A 22,485-nucleotide genomic window follows, 5' to 3' on the forward strand; every position below is an offset into this window, starting at 1 on the left:
TTTGAGATTGATACGCTACTCCTATTTTCCACCACATATGGTTTTCGGCACGAGAAAAAAACACTACTCATTTTTTAAACCGCTCGTCTAGGGCTCCCTCTAGACCCGCAGTCTCGTTATTTAATAGCCAGACCTCGTATGTCGCTAATACTACCAAGAATTAGGTGACAGTGGGTAACAATAGTTTCTTTCCAATTTATTGAACACTTTGTACACGAAACCCATGGGCTCGACGCTCATGAGCTTGGCACAGACAAGACACTATAGAATTTTGTCTGTGCAAACTAGACTGTACAGACAAATGTGGGTGCGATCCAAAAGTCGGAGTATACATCTAAGTCTGAGTATTTATCGTAGCTAAGAAATTTAAATTTTTAGAAGACTGAAACTTTGGAAAAATGAAAGATTGAAGCAATGGAAAGTCTGAACAGACATTCTATCCAGATGTTTGGGTAAAATTTTTTACTCCGACTTCATAGTCTGCACAGATATCTGAACGAATAAAAGTCTGTATCTTGTGGACCCACCATTACATTGACGTGCGTTTCGATAACCAAGAAAGTGTAATTAAGTGTTGATGTAGTGGTAGTATGAACAGTGTGCTCAGTATGAAGATCGCCAACGGTTCCAAAAATTCCAGCTTAGTTACATTGTCTTTTGTCCAAAAGTCCAAACGAAAAACGCATTGAATTATAAGGATATGAGAATAATATACACAAAACGAATGTATTTTTAATCCAAAAAGAAAAAGAAAAGTCTGAAAGAGAGTACAAAAAACCTCTGAAAACAACTGGTGATACCAATTGTACAAAAAAATATTATAAAAAAGTTGTATTTCAAGGAAACGACGAGAATTTGGAAAAAATAATAAGGGCTGCACTGATATAAAACACAACAAAGGAGAGAAATACGAAAAGAAAAAAATAGAAACTTTTTTAGAGATAATGGCATTGATTATAATAGTTAGACCTACCTAATCTCTTTCAAACGCAATAGAAACTATCTACTCGTAAGTATATACACATTTTCAATTTTTATTTGATTTTTGTGAATTCTACACAAATATTTATGTAACGAAATTACGTCAAACTTTTGATACAACTTATCTTTTAAATCATTCAAACAATGCGGAAAAGAGAAAAGTCTGTATTTCGATTAATGTACCGGGTTTTTCATAATAATTTTATCTCCTGTTCAAGAGAGTACAAGCATTTCGTCTTAGGGAATGAACGGCAATAAAAAAATAGATAAAAGTCTATTAACGATTGTAGAGCCTCTAGATATTTGGATTTCCACTCATGTCATCCTATGTCACAACAAAGATCACCCAAAAACAAAAATAAAAAGGAATATTATATATCAAGTACCTTCAATAATTGTGACGCCTATCTACAAGGGGCAGACATTTCACTCAAACTTAGTCAATAAAGAAATGGAAATGTTCTTTTGTTATGTTATCTTAATCTGACGAACGTCGAGTACTATTTGGTGTGAACTTTTTCGATGATATCGCTGGTTGTCAGTTTCTGGCCGGCGTGAATGCCAAATTTGAATCAGCTGCCCAAAATGTTACAGACGTAAATTATAGTGCAAAGTCTTTGTAGACAGTATCTAATTCCTTTCATTGGCGCAGGTGAAACTAAGCGTCAATAATAGCCTAAATTCTAATAATATCCTCTGAACGCATGCGCAAATATATTTCCCAGCTTCTATTAATAAGCACTGACATCTTCATGTTTAGGTCGTAATCATTTCAGACAACCCTCGTATAAAAAGATGACATTTTCGGCAAGGTTCCAATTAAAACTGTTCATTTCATACCAATTATTAATTATTTTTTATTGTTATTTCTGATGGGTAGTCTAAAATGATCTATTTACATCTATTGTCAGTATAGTTTTTTGTGTAGTGAAAACCAGGTATATATTCATAAAAATGAAACTGAAACATATCAAATTTTAATTATATGTTAATACTTTTCAACGTTAACTTATGATTTATACGGTCAACTTACTTCGAATCTAAATTCCAAACCTCAATTGTAGGATGATTTCTTTTTATAAATTATTATATCTAGGAGTAAAGCAAAAATTAAAATAGAAAAAAAGAAAATCGTGTGATTACCGAAATTTGCTACGTTACACTCAAATATAATGCCTAATTGTTCTATCACAAAGATATTCTAAATATCAACTACAAAGATCTTGACAACTTTTGTATTCAAATATCTTTCGGAGCTCGATCCAATCTTAAGTGTTATTATTCTTTTGATCGATTCAAACCACCATGTGATTGGGTTATCCGTTCTATCGACACCATCGCGAAAGAACTGCCTACTTTTTATTATTAAAAACTAACTGAAAAATGAATTTTTAGGATGTTGTGAGGACTATCTTGGTCTTATTTACATCTATTGTATTCTTTTAAATAAACTTAAAAAGAGAAAATTCTTTTCAAACAATATATTTTACGTTTTTCGGGATTTTTTATAACAACGATTTACTCCATTGAGCTGTATCACCATATGTAACGTAATTAATGTGTCGTATGCTGGAATTAATATGATTTTGAAAAATTGAAAATACTATTGCCAAAACACTCATAGAGCGGAATGTATTTTCACCAGATGTCAAAAAAGTATAAGATCTATTCCAAACCGATACAGATTCGAATGATCTGTGAATTGCAGAAAATTGTCGAGTTGGTTAATAATACTTGATTTTGAAACCACATGTTCTGACGATTTGCTCCTAATAGTAATAATCCGAACATGCGTCACTAAGAAATTCGAAATTTTTGTCGATTTGTTTAAACATTCGTATCTGTAGTATTTGCATCGTAACCACCGGTACCTTACTTAAATAAACTGATGATCAAAGTCAATCAAAGTAGTCTGGATAGAATAATGATAACATTAAAATAATATTTACCAACATGCTAGAGGTGGGAATCTCCAGTTTTATCTCTTACAGTTTCAGAATAACATATTTTGAGACCAGATATATTTCTTATTAATGAAACAGAAAAGACCTAAAATCAATCATAGCTTAACTTTCCTATCCACTGATTTCGAAAGATTGTTTCAGGGTACTGCGGGTAATATGTGGTGATGCACCAGATGAATTCATTTTCGGAATAAACTTGGAAACGATATTAATTTTTATTATAGAAAAATTTACTATGAACCCATGTAGATAAGGTACACGGCAATTAAATTTTATGGTTTAGTGCCCGCACCCAAGCTGGTTTCAATATCTTCAGGTTTAATGAATTTCAGTGATTGTGCTGAGGTCAAAAATGTTAGTTTCTCGCTTTTACAGGTTTCTCGGAATATTCTAAAGCTGAGATTTCTTCTCCTTGAAGAACCCACATCGGTTTCAGTTTCACTCAATCTCATCAGGTACTTCCTGTTGTAGCAATGTCTATTAAAGGTAGTTACTAGTAACATTTTGTAGTATTCTAGCCAGGAAAGTATTTCCAAAGTGTTTTGGTTACCTCTAAAATTTTTCCTATTGAAGAATCTTTCTCCGTCAAAGATACTGGGAGCTAATAAGAAGCGTTTATTAGTTTGTCTTAATGTTCTATGATTCCTATATAACCAAGAACCCAAAGTAAGAAAACTGTATGGTTCCTATCTATACCATCAAGTTTTCTCTGACACTTCCTTGTCTGTTTTACATTAAGCCATACTTCGTATTTAATAAAAATGGCGGTAGTAATTCCATAGAAAGGATTATAATATATGATTTTTCTACTTCTCCACTCTATATGCTCCCACGTTCAGTCTCTTTAATTATGTCAGAAACAATTAACTTTTGAGTTTGGATATTCATTTTGAAATATTTTCTACTATCTACATAATTTTTATTTACTTCACCTTGAGAAGTAAACTGATTTTTTCACAAATGACTATTTCCAAGCATTTCATCTTTTTCTTCTTCATTGTTTGTTATAAACTTTTTCATAATAAATATATAGTACTAGCGTTTCCCACCGTGGCTTAGCCCGTGATATGTACTCGTTCATTTTAATATATCATTTAATTCTTTACAACGTTTCTTATCCAAATACGTTGAACAGTTTTTACATTACAAGAAACGTTCAAAAGAAGAACAGGTATATTTGGAGGTATAATTGCATGGAAACGACATGAAAAATGCGTTTAAATTTATTAGATATCAAACAACCCAAATATAACAATTAGGGAGATTCGACTCCGATTCCGAATTAGGCAGCACGTAGAGAATGAACAGATTTATTCTTGTTACTTTTTTTGAGGAAGACAGTACATTTGCTTTGTTTTTTAGCTTGAGTTGCGTGTTATGTGCTTCTATTTAATGTGTGTCATTGAAATAATGATGAAACCAAAAACAAGCGTTATTTGGAACTTTTTGAATGAAGTGTCTGTGAATAAGGCAAACTTTGTAATAAGATATATTCACGGAAAAGGGCACAACTAAATCTTTAAAAAATCATTTAAAGTTTATATATCCTTCCAAATACGAAGAATTGAATAAACTAGAAACTGAAAAGAAATATGTAGTACAAACTTCGATTTCAACGCCTCTACAAGAAGTCAAAAAATCAAATTAACGTTCAAAGATATTTTGATGATGAATCAAATAAGATGTAATTCTAATCCTAAATCGATAGATTGATTTCTGAAATGGTTTGTTTGTAAGCTCTTTCCTTCAATTTTGTAGAAGGCATTGGATGGTGCCAAATTATTAGTTAAGGGAAAGACAGAAAGTTTTTTACAGAGCATGCTAATCTCATATTGCTGGAACAAGAAAATTTCATTCCTAAGATTCAATTTTTATATTTATATTTTATTTTATTAAACCTGCTCTTGAATGTATAGTCAAAGATAATTGTTGTTTAGCAGTTCAAGATCATTTTCAAATATTACTATTTGCCGATAGTATTAAAACTCAATGATGATGATGAATTCTTTCATTACATTTATGAAACCTACTACAATACGAACAAATAGTGAGGACGATTAAACTGCTAAACATCCATTTTTCTCGACTGTACTTTGTTCATTTGTTCATTCACTTTTTGATAGGTTGGAAACAAAAGTCACATTCTGAGGTAGCTGTTAAAGAGATAATAAACCAATTGACAAAGTTCAGTGAATCTCTCATTTGCTTCCGATTTCGGTACCGACTCCGACAACTCAAATTTAAAAACTCCGACTTCACTTCCGATATAACCACTTCCATTACATCTTTACTCACAATTCAATCCAATGGAACTGGCTATAGACAGCTGCGTCATCTATTGAAAATTAGCGTCATCTCCGATACATAAATCCAACATTCAGAAACCTTCATTTTGATTTACTTTCTTCTTTTTCTGTTATTCTTATGTTAATTCACTTTTTGAAGGTTATTTGAAGACATGGATAGGTTCGAAAAGCAGGTTATCGATGTTGAAAATCTTACAATTCGCACTGATAGGGCATAAAAATGGAACGATCCTTTGAAAGCAAAATTATTTGTATTGTAACGAAGAATTCAGGTAATAATCAATGGGAAATTACGAAAATCATAGAATTGGATTGAAAATAACTGAAATTAGTTTGAAAAGAGAGAAATTTTGTATAAAATGACGCCTCTGTTAATCCAACGAATTTCATATAATATTGCCGTGACAGTTCATGCTGATAGTAACCGTACGTCTTCACCTTTGAATTTTCCAGTCGTGGGGATTTATGCTTCGAAAAAGAATGATGTGTACGCCTATTTTCGACAGATGGTGCCTCTCTGATTTAAATTAATTTCATATATTGCCGTGACAGTTTATGCTGATGGCCACAGTTTGTCTTCACCTTTGAATTTTCCAGTCAAAATTGTTCCTTTGACAACCCTGTTCATCATTTTTTTGACCGACAGCGAACGAATTTTCATTGAGAATTTTCGTACCTATCATTCTCTTTCAAAACATAAAGGCACCACTCAAAAACCTTCGTTGGCTCATGCCAAATATGATCAAATGCATTTTACTATTCTATAAAGGAAATTCTTCATTCTTCATATATATTTATATATTTTAGATGGTCGTTTGTTCTAGTTAGAGTGAATGTTATACAAAATTTTATCTTCACTCTAAATATTATCTAGAAAACTTTTTGGGTCTATGTATATTTAATACATTTAATCTTCTCAATGGATTTGTAAATAAGTTGTCACACGGAAAGGCAAACACAATAGAATTCCATTAATCCTTGTGTTTTTTAACTACGGAATAATAAAACCAAAAATCATTCAAAACGAAATTGTTAGATTAGTGGAACAAGTGTGTACGTTTTGTTTTGTGATAGTAATTGGTAAGAAAACGACGCAATTACGTCGTGGTAATTATATTTGCTGAGTTTACCAACTAATAGTTCCAAAATATTTGAATCAGTTGTTTTTTACTTTGAGTGAACATACCTCCAGCTAAATATCTATAATTTCTTAAAAAGAGCTTTCAGCTGCAAGAGATTCGTGAATTTTACCTAGACTTTGAAATGCATTAATCTTTTTCTGAAGTATCAGGTGGATGATTGTGGAATTAATTTCATTGGATAGATTCTAAAAGCTAAGATGATCAAGTTCAAATAGGTTTGCAAATAAAAGACAATATTTACTTTGGCATTTGAAATAATAAAGGGCGATTATTATAACATTGAATTGGGAAACATTGTGAAGAGAGGAATTTCAATTCGTACGATTGGGGATTTCAAAAAAACGTATGACTGTGCAAAAGAAGGTACGAACGCTAAAAAGGCGGTTCAACCAGATACAGATTTATCGCTTAATTTTCACTCCACGAGATCAAGTTGTTCAAGAATTATATATTCTGATTAGAGACTTCCGTATATATACCAGAATCACACAACATATTATGATACAAAAAGAGATAATTAAGAATATGTTATATCTTCATGTTTATCTTCTAGGACAATATCATTATCGTGCCCAATGTACCTTATACAAAAATTTCTAGTTTCCCAGACACTGGGTGTTGAGCATGAGTTTTGATTTCCGCAATAACTTTTCACAGTCAATGTTTTATTAACATACGAAAATCCTTTTTATACATTTTTCGAACTAACAAGAGTTGTTATAATTGAAACTAATCGTAGGCTAGCTGTAAAATTTATATATGTGAATAATGAAAAAAGAAATGGAAATCCTCAAATTGTAAAAAAGTTTATCTTGTTTGATTCATGTAAATCGGTTATTAGGTTATTTACTTATATAAAGTTCAATGAATTTGAATTTTATGAAAAATATTATTCTCCAAATGTTTAATAATAACAAATTAAACAACAAAAATTAAAAACTTCAGGATACCCATCATTTACTTATAGTCTGGTCAAATTATACCAAAAAATAAGTGTGAAGCTACATAAATCCCTATCAGGCTGAATATCAGTATAATTGTTTGAAATACAATTGAAAATAAAATTTTTATAATAAAAATACCTCAGACAAAAATTATAGACCGTAAAATTATTTGCAAGAAATATATATCATTTCCTTTTTTTCTACGAGCCACCGTTTCTGAGATATAACGATTCAAAAAGTTATAATGTTTCAGATTTATTGTCGTATTTAATGGCTATAATGATTGCATGGGAAATATCAAAGCTCTATTCCAACACCGATGAATTTTAGCAACATATTCGGTAATTGATAATTTATTTGATGAACTTATGACAAATTTTTGAATAATTATATCTCAGAAACAGTGGCTTGTAGGAAAAAAGTATTGATACGTTTTTTGTAGATAATTTTATGATCTACAATTTTAATCTGAGGTATTTTTATGATAAAACTCACCGTTTTGCTGAAAATTGCGAAAAACTCATTTTTTTGACCTTTGACCTTGAATAAAAATTTTTCCATACACATTATTAACAGTTAATGTAAAATCTAACCTGTATTGAAAGGTAGACTAAAAAGTTCGAATACTAGTACGAAAAACTTTGATTTTATTATTCAATATAATCGCCTTTAAGGCAATACAATAATTACCTTTTCATCGATTTCATTGACGGTAAACTTATGTCCAACGAGCATTCTCTTGAGATCTGAGACCAGAGACAAATCCCTAAGAACCAGGTCTGGAGAAAATGTTGTAGACGGAAGCAATTCGAAGTCGAATTCATGCAGTTTCGACAATGTTTTCATTGACTTTAGACATTGTGCATTCTCTTCATGGAACAGTATTTTCCTCTCTTTGAAATGGGACCATTTTCTGCAGTTTCGTCTTTAAAATGCTTCAATAATGCTACTTAATGGTGGTTGTTCATGTTTTTTTTCTTTTGAGGATAACTTTGACATATCCTTGCGCCGTTCCATGCTTTGAAGTCAGTTCACCATGTGTAGTCTATTGGATTCTGATGTGAAATGTCACATATCAACGAAAAAATTAGGGTTTACTACGATTACGCAGCTCCAAACACTGATGAGAATATCCAATTCGTTGTTGTTTTAGGTCGTATGGCACACACTTTGAACAGAGCTTTCGCATACCCAAATGTTCATTCATTATATGTCCAATAGGTTCTTTTGATATCTTCAGAGTTTCATCTAACCAATCAGCTTTATTTTAGAGTTAACCGAAATTATTTTGTGAATTTTTTTGATGTTTCCGTGGGCGACACTCTCTGTAAGGCGTCCATGGTGTGCATCGTCCTCGGTTCTCATTTCGCCTCGTTTAAACTTAGCAAGTCACTTTTCAACATTTGATTTTTCAGAGACAAAGTTGGTATAATGTTTATCAAGTCGAGACTTAGTTTCAATAGTATTTAGTAAGACAGAAAATTGCTTTTTATCCATTTTATGAAACTAATATGTTGCATTCATGGCATTTTCAATAGCTATTCTTGGAAAAAAGTCAGTATTTTCTTTTTGATCGAATTGGAAAATCAAAATATTTTGATACTATTTTGATAAAGACTGAAGTTAAGTCGAAACGTCAATTTTTTATCAATATCTCAAAAATTATTGAAAAAACTAATTTTAAAGCAGAAAAGACCTAAAATCAAGAACATATATGTTTACAATTCAATTTTTAGATGGAAAACTCAACTTCAAATATACTTCAACATGTATCAACAGTGCTGCCTAGTGCCACTCCCATATCAACCATGAATTTCACACATGGGGTGGAGCAGTTCATTTTTTCGTGGTATGATTATGTCATATTTTCATTTTTATTGTCGGTGAGTTTGTTTGTCGGTATTTACTTTGGTTGTTGCGGTAAGAAACAAAATGCAAGAGAATATTTATTAGCTGGTGGTAAGCTGAAGGTTCTGCCAGTTGTGATATCTTCAGTGGCAAGGTAAGCACATTTTATTTTACTAATTCTTCATATTATAAATATGGCCAAGATTCACTTCACTGATATCTTTGGTCAATTTAGTAATTTATTTCGATTAGAGACTATTGAAAAAGCGTTCTAAACTCTAGTTTCAGCTTTATGTGAAGATCTAAGAGGCAAATGTGAAGAGCCTTTTTGCTTTTAAAATTGATGAATTATTACTTTTTAGCCATATGAATGTTGTTTAGCACTGGACAATCGTTATTATTATCAATTTCATATTAAAAAGCAAAAAATCATACGAATACCTTGAACAAACAGCGTTCTTTCTGCTTTAGTACCGCGTCGTTGAGTTCTTTTAGGATAAGATACCAAGCTATTGCTTCCTAAGAAGTTTTTGTCTTGCCTTCAAAGTGCCTTAGAGACACATAAACGCTGCAAACTTGTATGTCCTTAACATTTAGTTTTAATAGATTTGAAAATAAATTGTGCAGCTCCAAAGAAAAACTAAAGAGCGAAGGTCCAAATAGACAAAGAAGATCGGGAGGATTTATGATGAAGATGTGAGTGAAGCAAGAAGGGTCTTATTCCAATTCTGCTTAGGCTAGTGATGAATAGGATAGTAACAACAATGAAAGACAATTATTGTCTTCAGAAACCTAGAATAGTTGGAAATAGATGATTTAGTTTATGCTGACGATTTAGTATTAGTAACAGATACAATTAATGAAATGATAGACACATGAATAGAAATGAAGGGTTAAGAAAAAAAGTTGAAATAAAAAATGCCAAAAAAATGGTGATAAACCCAAAAAAGGAACATAAGGAAGATCTAAATATAAAAAGGATAAAGTTCAGATGAAATGAATGCTTGGGAGTCATTTTCACACAATTTGGAAACAGATGAAAATATAAAAAGAGAGGTGGATAAAAAGTTACCAGAAATTTCCTTTATATACTGAAGCTGAACCCAGGTAATAAATAAAAATATATGGAGTAAAGTAACTGAAGCGGAGATGGAAAGACTAAGGAAAATAAAGTAGAAAACGATGATGGAGGAAAGGCTCCAAGAGGAATCAATAGGAAACAAAATAGTTGAAAGATGTACGGTCCTATTTATAGAACATCACAAAGTTTAATAAGAAAAGTGACAGAAGCAAGAAGAGTTGGGAAAGGAAGACAGAAAACTTTACTAGAACAAGTAACGCCGGTAAGAGGAAGTAATAGAATGACGGATTGAAAAAAACCTAACCTAACCAATACTCTTAAGTAGAACAGGGAATAAAGAGTTCTATAGAAGAAGAAAAAAGATTAAATCACCTTGAATTTTCAATACTGCAAGGCGCTTCGTTGTTGAACATTTCAAAGTACATGCTCCAATTCTAGACGAAACCGCCGTCTATCACAACACTTAAGCGTTGTCTGAATCTCAATTTAAATTGTAAATTAAGGTAGTTATTAAATAGAAGGTTCTCATTTTTATGGAAGCGGTTTCAGCTATTGCTATTCTGCGTATCTCAGTTCAGCTGATTCGTTTAGCTTTTGGAAATTCAATAAGTTTTCTGTATCATTGTATCATTAAATATACTTTGAAATATTAATAAATTTTCTAATTATGTCTATTCCATATCGTTGACTTCGCTTTGCTTTGTTATTTGTCGTTCTATGGAATTTTGTCTGGTAAGATTATTTTACGTTTTTACATTTCAGGTCTAAGTTCAGTATAAACATTTTATGACATTTATATCTTTGTCATCACCGACTTTGCTATTCAGTGATTTCATTAATTCTTTCTTTAGTTAACTCTGATTCTATTCCATGTTGAAAGAAAATCCAAAAAGCGGTACTAGATGATCGTCGAATATAAGTGCGCAAGTAGGCATTTCAAAATGTGCGGTACATCGCAAATTAACTGAAAATTATGACATGAGACAACAGTGCGTTTGCTCAAAATGGAACAAAACCAGCATTGTGAAGATGTTTCCATCGAGTGCTTGGAAATGTTTCACATAAATAAAAACGAATGTTGTTGTTGTTGTTGTTGTTGAATGTGGGCCGTTTCATAACCTTGAATGAAACTTGGGTCCATCACTTCATACCAGAAACAAAAGAAAACTTAAAACAATGGACTGAAAAGGCAGAACCGGTTCTAAGAAGGCAAAGACCGCTCCATCTGCAGGCAAGGTTTTTTGGGATGCGCATGGGATAATTTTCATTGACCGGCGAGTATTATGCGAACTCATTGCAACGTTTGAGCAAAGAAATCAAGCAAAAACGGCCGCATTTGGATAAAAAGAAAGTGTTGTTTGCCAAATTAATCCCCCTCGAATTATGTTCTGTTCCCAGACATGAAAAAATGGATCGGTGGTCGAAAATCTTCCAAAAATGAAGAGATGATATCAGCAGTTAATGACTACTTTGAGAAGCTTGACAATTCATACTATAAAAAAGGTATCGAACTTATTGAACATCGCTGGGAGAAGTGTATGGAGCTAGAAGGGGATTACGTTGAAATTGTTGTGTTTTCTTTGTTGGGCCAGATACTTCTGAGACCATCTTCGTGTTGGTCTGTAATATGAACATCTTCTTGATTCTGAATAGCGGCAAAACCAATTACAAGAAATTTTTCCACCATGTTGTCGTTGTAGATTAGTTGTGTATGTGTATGTATGTATGTTCTAACTTGTATGGGACTTAATACTGATAAATTTTGATACTTTTTTTGATATTAACGTCAAAAAAGTTACCCTCTTTAAAGTTTGAAGAATTTGATAAAGTTTATTCCAAAAGCCTTTGAAAGTGTATTTTATAATAGCTGAATTAGTGCTAAATGTGTAATAAAAAATATGAATTGAATTATTGATTTTAAATATTTATCACTGTTCAATTACTCTAATTGGTAATATTGAAATAACGGATGAATATTTGAGAATTATAATTTTTTTTAGTCATACTTCAGGATTAACTTTACTTGCATTACCAGCGGAAGTATATAGCTTCGGAGCCAATTACTGGCTGTCTGCAATTAGTTTATGGATAGTAACTTTTATAACAATCTATATCTACTTGCCAGTATTTTACAAATTGCAGCTCACGAGTACTTATGAATATCTGGGATTAAGGTTCGATAAGAAGACAAGAAAATTAGCTTCGGTCATGTTTACTATATCAGTGTTTTCCTTGGTACCTATTGTTACCTATATACCATCTATGGCATTTTCTACGGGTATGTTTTTTGAGATGTGGAGCGTATTTTAATGTAAATTACGAGACTACCAATTATGTCTATAAAAAATTTAATTTTTGAAAATTGTTTTTTTTTAGCGACCGGTATGAATATTCGCATTGTTACACCAATTATTTGCGGAATTTGTATTTTTTATACCTCTATTGGTGGGTTAAAAGCTTTGGTTTGGTCAGACTCTCTGCAGTTTTCGCTAACTATGGGCGCTCTATTAGCCATTTTAGGATTAGGTCTCAATAAAGTTAACGGTTTATCCGAAGCTCTTAAAATAGCTGCAGATAATGGACGATTGAATTTACTTGAGTACGTATTACTTTTAAAATTAATACCACATAAAAACTAATTTTTCAAACATATGTATTATTAAATGGAATAATTCTGGTCATGCTTAAAACAGAAGTACAATTTGACAAATCAATCTCCTATCTAAACTAGAATATCAGGTAATAGATATGCAATTATACGCAACTTAATTGCTCATTCTCATTTAATTTCATTGAATTTAGGAAAAAAGACTTCCAAATGAAATTTTATATATATATTAAGAGAAAAATAAAGTCATTATCTACCCTCACAGGTGTAAAACGTGAGTCTGAGCTTTGTTTATGGGTGTACCTCATGTAGTTTATTTTCTCTGTTGTCAAGCGCTTTGTTAATTACTTCGAACCAAGTTATCCTTTCACCAATCATTCTTTTCACATGTCCGAACCACCTTGCTTTTCATTTGTTTCGTATTTATTATTTATCTAAATGTTTTGTTTCTGATGTGGTCTAATCGGGCTTTATTCTGAATTTCCGTTGTTTCTATCTTTTTCCTGTGTCCTCCGTCTTTCAAAGCCATAAGTTAGCATGGGTATAACTACTCTTATTTGTGTCCTTACGTTTTCCTTCCATACTGATCAAATTTAGGATGACAGTGACAAATTTTAACTGACATTACCATTGTTGTCGGTTTTCCGTTGTTCCATCCAATGCTTCAAAACGTTGAAAACATGTTCAAGTTACCAAGTTTGATTCTCACAATAGTTGAAAATCGAATATGTTTTGTTTTAATGATTTTTATAAACAAAAATATTGACTCTATTTAGTAATGTTTGTTTAATACAGTTTTCAGTTCGATCTAACAAAAAGAGATTGCTTTTGGACGATGGTAATTGGTTTTACAATACATTGGTTATCTGCTACGGCTGTTAACCAAGGTTGTGTGCAAAAATTTTTGGCAGTAGGGACTTTAAGAGAATCCAAAATGTGAGTATATCGTCTTTCCATTCAAAAAATAATACGGATAAGAATATCTTGATCACTTCAATGAAAAAATATTAGATGCAAGTTCGAACAAGTCTATTACGAAAAAAATTTTTTTTCCGTTCCAAAAAGTGAGATTTTTCTATTGACATCGGAAATGATCTTGGTGAATTTTGTTTGTGAAAGTTATGTAATATGGCCATTAGCGGGATGAATGTATATTGTTGACACATTTTCCCTTTGACAGGAATTGGAATAAAATTTGATATTTAAAATAGATCATGTTAAGTACTTGCTTGTAAATCTTCAATAATTTATATCCTAACCGAAATTATATGAAAAAATCTAATAAAAGTATGTGAAAATATTTAAGTTAATGGGTGCAATACTTCATAAATCGATAGAAGAGTTGCATTAAGTGAAAAAAACTTAAGATGCAATATCTAGATCAAGCCAGGTTCCAATTTTATGCGCTTCTCAAATATGAAGGTCTTATTGGAATCACTCTGTCATACTGGAACAGATTGCTAGGGCATTATTCAAAAGTTCATAACAACGCGCTAACACTAAAGGACAGCTTTAAATTCCAACCCACGAGATAAGGGAATTGCGTGTGGAGACAGCATAAGCATATTAGTTTTATTGAGAATCAACCTATTCAGTATCATAGCCTTAAAATTAGAAGGATTAATAAAAACTGCACTTTCACTAATTTATTTAAGTCACTTTTCTAGTTGATTCACTTTGAATCTAGCTATGAACTGGAAATTGTTATATCAAGCTATAAGTCCAAACCATAGATTCACTATGGTGTTGATATACCACATCTCGCAAAGATAACAAAAAAATAAATTGAGGATGTTTGAGAAAATAATTTTGAGAAAAACTTACGGTCCAGTTGAAACAGAATAGGAAGAAATGAGAAAAATAAAAAATTTCAGGAAAAGTATTGAATACTCAGTGAAAATCATGAAATCACGCAAACCAAGATGTATGTATGTATTGTATGAATGTGGATTTTGGGGTATCATATACACTACGATCAAATGATCTATTGTGTACCCCTTTCATGCTACGATATTGGGGAGCCCAGTGTTAACAGCTGATCTGTTAAAACCACTCCTTTTAGAAAATCCAGACTGGTGGTTAGTTGTAGCTGCCCCATATCTTCGTCTTCTATTGCATACGCTTCCATGTGCTCTGGAGCTCCATAGTGCTTCACACTTCGAGAGAAAGTGGAATGAGGTTTCGTCCTTTGTGCAACAAATGCTGTACGCCGCTATATCTACTAAGTCTAGCGTCTTCAGGTGTCTGTGTCTGTTGAGGCAGAGACAGTCCCCGATAGGACTCCTCTTAGTATTCGTAGATTGTTTTTACTTAAGTTGATATATTCAGTACATCTTCTCTGGTTATATTTTCCCAGGAGATCTTTGCTTGTCTCATCCCTTGTAGGTTGTCCCAACAATTGTTTTTACTTTTATCTACGTTCTTACTTCATCTTTCTTATCCATGCTTGGTGTATTACTCAGTTTTTCAGAGTGTTTCTGAGCCCATACGCTCCTTTTCCAGTTTTGTTTGCTGCTTTAAATCCATCCGTATCCCATTTAATGACATATTTGTTCATTTCTTGTATGGTCAAAGCTAAACTTTTCCGATGCATTATCCTGAGGCATGTCCCAGGTCTGGTCATCATTTAGGGACGGTTTGTATTTTATAATTATGTCTATGAATATTCTAAGCGATGGTACGCAGACGTTTAAAGAAGAAGTGGAGATGAAACACTGAGGAATATAACCTAGAGGAAACTAGCTCCAGACATAGCAAGAGGAAGACCAAAAAACAAGATGGAAAGAATAGATATGAATAGTAAGAAAAAGGGGAAAGAAAGTAAAAAGCCGACAGTTAATGACAAAACTTTTGGAAAAAACTAAATCACATGGTATTATGGTAGATGAAAAATAATGGACTGATTGTTAATAATAATATATTCCCGTAGAATGTGATTTACAGCAATTTCAGTATCAAAATGTTTTGTGTTTCTTGATATATTAACTAAAGTTGCGAGTTGGAAAAATCAGTTTGGAGTTTAAAAAGGCTCGTTAAAATAATTGTTTTTAGATGAATATAAAAAAATATACACGAAAACAATAGTTAGGATAAATTTAAAAGCCCTCCAAAGCAACCGAAAAAGAAGTTGGAAATAACTCCAAGATATTTGGATGAGAGAAATTCATTTTATACTCTTCAGACACATTTTTCAAAAAACATTACATTTCTTTTACCAAAAATTCCATGATTTATGTAAATATTAATTTTTCATGAGATCACAGCGCAAGAAAAAGCAACGGAAAATAGTCTTAATTAGGTGAAGTGAATTTAATAACGTTTAAAGTAATGTCTAATCAAATTAACTTGTTGAAAGATAACGAATAATTCGATTATACCAACAAGTTGCTTAATTAAGTTGAAAGAATCGCTTTAATGATTATTTTGATTCAACTTATGTTTGAAGGACATCAACACTACAAATTATTTGCTTGCTTCAGTACAGTTGTATCATCGAATCTAATGCTTTCTTCATTTTATGTTTCCATATTTTGTTGTATATTAATTTTATTTTTAGGGTAGTTTTCTTTTACTGCGCTGTCGGTATGGTGATAGTGAAAACTATTAGTGTTTTAACTGGATTAGTTATGTACGCGAAATATTCAACATGTGATCCTTTATCAACAGGCCAAGTGAGACACGGTAACGAAATGCTTCCCCACTTCGTCTTGGATGTAGCAGGAAAAGTTCCCGGATTGCCAGGACTCTTTATAGCTGGAGTATTCTGTGCTTCTTTGAGGTAATATATTTTGAATAAGATTTATTATTCATACGATATTGATGAAACTCCATTCATTTATTTGTCTATCAATATTACCATCTTTCTATATCAGTTTATTCTATTAGATTCTTAAAAACAATGTTGAATTTATTAAATCTAATGAAATGATTGTAGACAACCAACTTTACGGTATGCCACTTTGGATAATTTCAAAATTTGAAAGTTATGTTTAAAACTGGAAAAAACACTTGTTTGGATATTTTCATCATTTATCTGCGGAAAAGATCCTCCAAAATATCTATGTAATCATAGAAGACATTTTTTTAAATAATCTTAAATAACATTTATGTATATTTTCCAAAATTGTTATCAAGAAAGTAATTATTTTTTTTTCATAACAATTTATCAAAATTATTCCAATATAAAACCTAAATTATGATACCGATGGTCTACATTTAAGTAGAAAAAAAAAAATAAAAGTCAGAAGTAAAAATTTTGCATATGTATGTATACTTCTTTGTAGTAGTTATCGAATTAAACATTTTGGAATAACACACTCATACTTTTCTGTTTCTTTGTTCAATTTCTTCCATTGTTGTGAATAATTAATATTAGGTTTCTATTTTTCAGTTCCTTATCGTCTAATTTAAATAGTTTAGCTGGAACATTATACGAAGACTTCGTTAAATCGAGACTCAATCCCAAATGTATGAAAAAATCATCTTTTTTCCTTAAATTATTAGTGGTTATTGTTGGTACGATTGGTACAGCATTAGTATATGGAGTTGAGCATTTGGGAGGACTGTTATCTTTGGGTATTAGTGCACCTGGGATAGCACTTGGAGCTCTTTTAGGAGTGTTTACCTTGGGAATATTATTTCCTAGGGCCAATTCAGAGGTAAATCTTACTGTTACCACTATTTATATCAAAAACGTACAATTTGATTTATCCATTTTGAGGTTACAATACTGAACTGAGTACTACTAGGTCAAGCATTTACATTGTGTCTTAAAATTTCTAGATAATTTCATTTGAGAGGTTGCTTAAATATTCTGGTTTGATTTTAAGGGAGCTTTTTATGGATCTTTGATCAGTATTATAACAAATATGGTATTGGTTTTTGGAGCATATTATCTTAAAACACAGAAAGTAATACGGGCTGTTTATAAACCGGTTTCGGTGGAGGGTTGTCTGAATAATACAACTTTTGGTCCAGTTCTGATGCAATCTCACATTTCGTAAGTATAAAACTTTTTACGAATTTGTTCAATAGTAAGCTACCATGTTTTTGAACACTATTAGCAATATTTTGGTATTCATCTGGGTCTATGTTACGTTGTCCAAAATCTTTTTTTTTTGTGGGAGAAATTAAGAATTACACTATTTGATACTTACTTATGTAATTTCTAATAGAATGGAAGCAGTAATCTTATTTGCAATGCTCTTATTTTTAAATCTAGGTAAATAATGAAAACCTTTAACAACAATGAAACGGCAGTTTATCTTGACTAGTAATGTTATATCTTAAAGCAGATGCTGCAATCTTTACCCTTCAAAACCAGGAATTATCTTTTTAAATGTCACACTAGGCTTTCGACCTACAAAAGTTTTGAAATTTCTAATTTTGATATATTTTTATTGGGGTAGAAATAATAACCAACTAAATAGCTTTTAATATTAGTTTATTGAAGAAATTAGATAAAATTTTACAAACAAAAATGTTTCAATGGGTCACTTCACTTTTTGTGGTAGGATGAAAACATTTTATTCACAGCAGCATGCATCCATTTCATAATTTGTATGAATCTCATCTCATGCAATCGGAAACCAAGACATTATGAACATCCAACTTTGTTTCCCAATAAAATCTCTTGCCTGGTAAGTCCGCTTGATAAAAGTATGTCTATGAAACCTTTGATTTCATCCACGCTAATCTGGGGATCAGGCATACTTTGAAAAGTTCGTCAGACCATGTGGTGGATTTATCATATTGAATATTTAATAAACACCTTCAATCCATGTTATTTTTCGCATATTCAGACACTTTAAATTTTTCCTCAAAGCGGTTATTATTCCTAAGAACAATTTCTGCATCACTAGTTAACTGCCTAGCAGTTAGCTTGTCGATGAGTCCTCCTTCGTCTTTATCAGCACTGTCCTCGTCTGTTAGAATACTTGGTTCAGGTAGAGCAATAAAAATGCCAGCTACTTCTTCTTGAACGTCACTGCCATCAGCTTGTCCAGCACTTTCATCCCCTTCTAGGATATGGGGAGCTTCTTCAAGAGTGAGATCACCCACAAACGAAATGTTTTTTCTAGAAATAATTAATACATAGTAATTACAAAAATTAAACATGTACGCAATCCCAAAAATAGGTGTTTGATGATATATGATTTGAAAATATATATCTTGGTATGAACTATGATTGTTATTTCCTTTATATATCTCGAAAGTCGTTAACAGTTATTGAAAATTTTTGTTCCGCATTTATTTTTTAGTTATTAAGACACTATTTTTATTTATTCATTTTTGTAATTAAAAGATGAAAACGAGATTTTAAAAACAATTATTAAAAACTACTGTTTGAAAAAATATCACGTGCTTCGAGTTAAAAAACAAAAACTTAACTAAGGTAGTTCTAAATCCGAGTGTGACATATTTGTTGAGACCGAATATATGTAGCAAAATATTTTTTCAAATTTGAGATTTTGTGTGCTTTAGAGCCAACTTAAACCAAAAAACGAACAATTAAAATTTTAAATATATTCATATAATGACACAAAATGACTTATCATGCATCAACTTCGAAATTCATGTTAGTACTAACTGTTTGAACTAACTATTTGCACTAAACTGACTGTCGGCGTCCCCTGAAGGTAGACCCACCGGTGATTCACCCAAAACAATGAAAAAATAGAAAGGGGGGATGGTAAGCCCGGGATACCTTCTATTAAGACATAAACTAGGCTTTGAAGGGTTAATTAACGTGTACGAAGAACAGCTTATCATTTTGAAGTGCAAAACTGTTTGAACTGCTTTGTTTGATGTTTTATTTATAAGTTTTATATAAAAAATATCATTCTAGTCTAATTTTCACAATTTAACATAAGGGACCACTGTTATCTCAGATACCATTTTTAAACTTAAACCACTATCAAGGTTTATAGCATTCTTCATTGTCTCTGCAGATGTTAGACCTATTGCAATCTTCCGTATTTTACTTTTCGCCCTGAAACGAAACTTTTTTTTACACCAAAAAAAAACACAAGTGAGTTTTATCAACGAAATAGCGATGGCCCACACTGGAACACCGCTGATCCACAGTGAATCAACTCTGTTTCATTGTTGACCACAACGAAAAAAAAAAAATCAAAAAACGAGTGATATTTTAAAATATTTTATTAGTTACTTACATTGTATAATAATGAGCCTTTAGTTTTCGATAAATATATTTGTATAATATTAAAAACTAAGAATTTTAATTTAAAAATTTTACCGTGTTGTTTCTTCGGATGCCTTTGATGACCTAAATCGCTGCACTAAGCAAATTCTGTTATCTGCTGTAAAGTATTTTTAGGTTTGTATCTCTACTTTAATGTTTTTCACTTTTCATTTGATTCTTGGAATTATTATTTAACTGTTGTTCAATATTATGCCTGTATCAGTTGGGATGTTTGCTTCTGCAGGTACTCTTGATTTCTTCATTAACCCTATTTTTGGTAAATGTAATTTGAGATAGCATAATATATTTTGTCTTGTATTATTTATGATAATTTTGATTTTAGGCCTGAGGAACATTCACCAATAATACTTTCTGTATTTAAAATTTCATTTTACTGGTATAGTTGTATTGGTACATGTATTTGTATATGTACAGGTTTGCTGATTAGCTATTTGACTAAAGAACAAGATCCTCCTGTGGCTCGAGAATTATTAAGCCCAGCTATTTACGGTTTTATCGGTGAGTAACTGAAGTATAAATTTCTAATCTAATCATGTTATTTATCATTTGAAATTAAAAAAAATGTCCAGAAATGAGATGTGAAAAATCCTAAGGTCTACTTGTTGAAGCATCTAGGAGGATTGATTTTTGGTTTTTTAACTTTATTTCTATTGGATATTCAAGAGAGAAGTTAATTGGAAGTATAAATCAGAAGCAAATATACAAAATATAGATTTAAAAATTATTGTTTTGCCATCGTCAATTTCAATTTTATATATGAAAATTGACTCATCATGAATTACTATATTTTTAGATTTGGAAAAATATATAGACAGAATGGATTTAGATTATGATAAAGTAAGCGATGATCTAGATTCTGAGGACAAATTACTAGAAAGGAGATTGTCAAAATGGGAAGAAAACAGACAAGAAAGATTAAGGAAGGCATCGTATATTTCTGATCAGATTGAGTCTTAGATGAAAAAGAAAATTATTTTCAACGCGAACGCGCAATTAATATGCAATAAGTAATATTAACAGTGACGGTTCGATATGAAAGACTAGTTTTTGTCAACCGATGATTTTTTGTCATTAAGAGTGAATTGTACAAATGTTTTATCAAATATTTATTATATTTTGACATTGTCTCAGTATTATTTATTTGGTGGTGTTGAAATTTGCGCTATTTTATTGTTAGATATTTGATACATTCCGTACTTTTGATATTCCAGAAGTACCCATCAGTCATTCTCATAATGTAACCAAGTTTATTATCCTTGCATTTGATTCCGGTACAGAAAATTTTACCACAATTTCTCCATTCCTTCTAATAATTGAATGCTGTTTCATTTATAGATGATGTGAAGTTATGACCTGACTCTAATATATGGTAAAGGTTTCTTAAACATGAAATTTTCTATTCGATTTAACTACAAATTTCTTTATTATTGAAAATATCTGAAAAGAAAAAGTTTCTCTCCGCTTATTTGGAACAAACAATAGAAAAGTTACGGTTTATTTTTTAATATTTTGGTAGAATTGTGAATAACCATTTTTCTTGTATATTTGCCTTTTCTTGCTAATTCCGGTACCATTCTATTTTCAGAACTGAACATGCTTAAAAATTCGATAAACCATTTTCCCCAAATATTTATAAATGCTGTAGAACTACATCTTATTAATGAAAACTATTTAGAAATAGATATTATCGCGCTGCGGTAGCATTTATTATGTGAAGATTGCGTCGAGGATTGAATAGTTTATTACTTTACTAGGGAAGAAAGCTTGAAATTTATGCACTCGGCTACACTTCGGGCATCATCCCTCGCGGTTCAAAGCTTTCATGTGCAGCTTTACCAACGCACAAATCTTCAACTTTCTACCTCTAAATGGTTTCTATGCGTACTTTCGACCAAAGTATAAAGAAAACTGGCTTCAATTATAGTAATTTTATGGCAAATTATTTATTATTTATTTCGTCATAATACATTAACGAAATTAAGCATGGGAGATGATTCGGTATTTTAAAATGGACAACAAAAAAGTTCTACTTTCTACTTACATGTTCAAATATAATTGATTTTCCAGTTAAGACTTTTCTGATCTTGACCCTTTGAGTCCCCAAACTCATTTTAGATCAAAAAATGGTTGAAAACAATTAATCGTAATAATCTTCATATATCCCAATTCAAATCAACAATTAGAATAAGCGTTATATCAAAAACATAATCTAGAAATTTATTAACATTGTATGATAACTCCTGAAGATATACGACGAAGAAGAGGTCGATATACACGACTTTAGATTAAGCAACTGCTCTGGTACGGACATATGATTACTCCCGAGTGCCTAATTAGGATTTCCTAGGTAATATTCACATTCATTCACTGTTTATGTTACCACTAC

The 22,485-nt window shown here is 31.5% G+C and overlaps 2 protein-coding genes across 6 annotated transcripts in view; both read left to right on the forward strand.

Annotated features, from left to right (window-relative positions):
- Positions 1-7,995, forward strand: part of LOC130453353 (methanethiol oxidase-like) — a 355,984-nt gene extending 347,989 nt beyond the window's left edge. Inside the window, exon 10 of the mRNA XM_056793050.1 lies at positions 7,983-7,995. The gene's annotated coding sequence lies outside the window, so the exon portion shown is untranslated. The remainder of the gene's footprint in view (positions 1-7,982) is intronic.
- Positions 885-21,226, forward strand: LOC130453350 (sodium-coupled monocarboxylate transporter 2-like). 5 transcript variants are annotated; one of them, XM_056793043.1, is made up of 10 exons: positions 885-1,009; positions 9,074-9,339; positions 12,267-12,544; positions 12,643-12,865; positions 13,670-13,810; positions 16,431-16,652; positions 17,265-17,532; positions 17,704-17,873; positions 20,422-20,597; positions 20,893-21,226. In XM_056793043.1, exons 2-10 carry the CDS (start codon positions 9,074-9,076, stop codon positions 21,054-21,056), a joined length of 1,908 nt encoding a protein of 635 aa, XP_056649021.1. In that variant the 5' UTR covers positions 885-1,009; the 3' UTR covers positions 21,057-21,226. The 5 variants fall into 5 exon arrangements, with proteins under 5 accessions (XP_056649021.1, XP_056649022.1, XP_056649019.1 ...); XM_056793044.1 differs by lacking the exon at positions 885-1,009 and adding an exon at positions 6,269-6,304; XM_056793041.1 differs by lacking the exon at positions 885-1,009 and adding an exon at positions 6,272-6,331.
- Positions 21,227-22,485: the final 1,259 nt, after the last annotated feature.

The sequence above is a fragment of the Diorhabda sublineata genome, chromosome 2, assembly GCF_026230105.1.
Source record: "Diorhabda sublineata isolate icDioSubl1.1 chromosome 2, icDioSubl1.1, whole genome shotgun sequence".
Lineage (NCBI taxonomy): Eukaryota > Metazoa > Arthropoda > Insecta > Coleoptera > Chrysomelidae > Diorhabda > Diorhabda sublineata.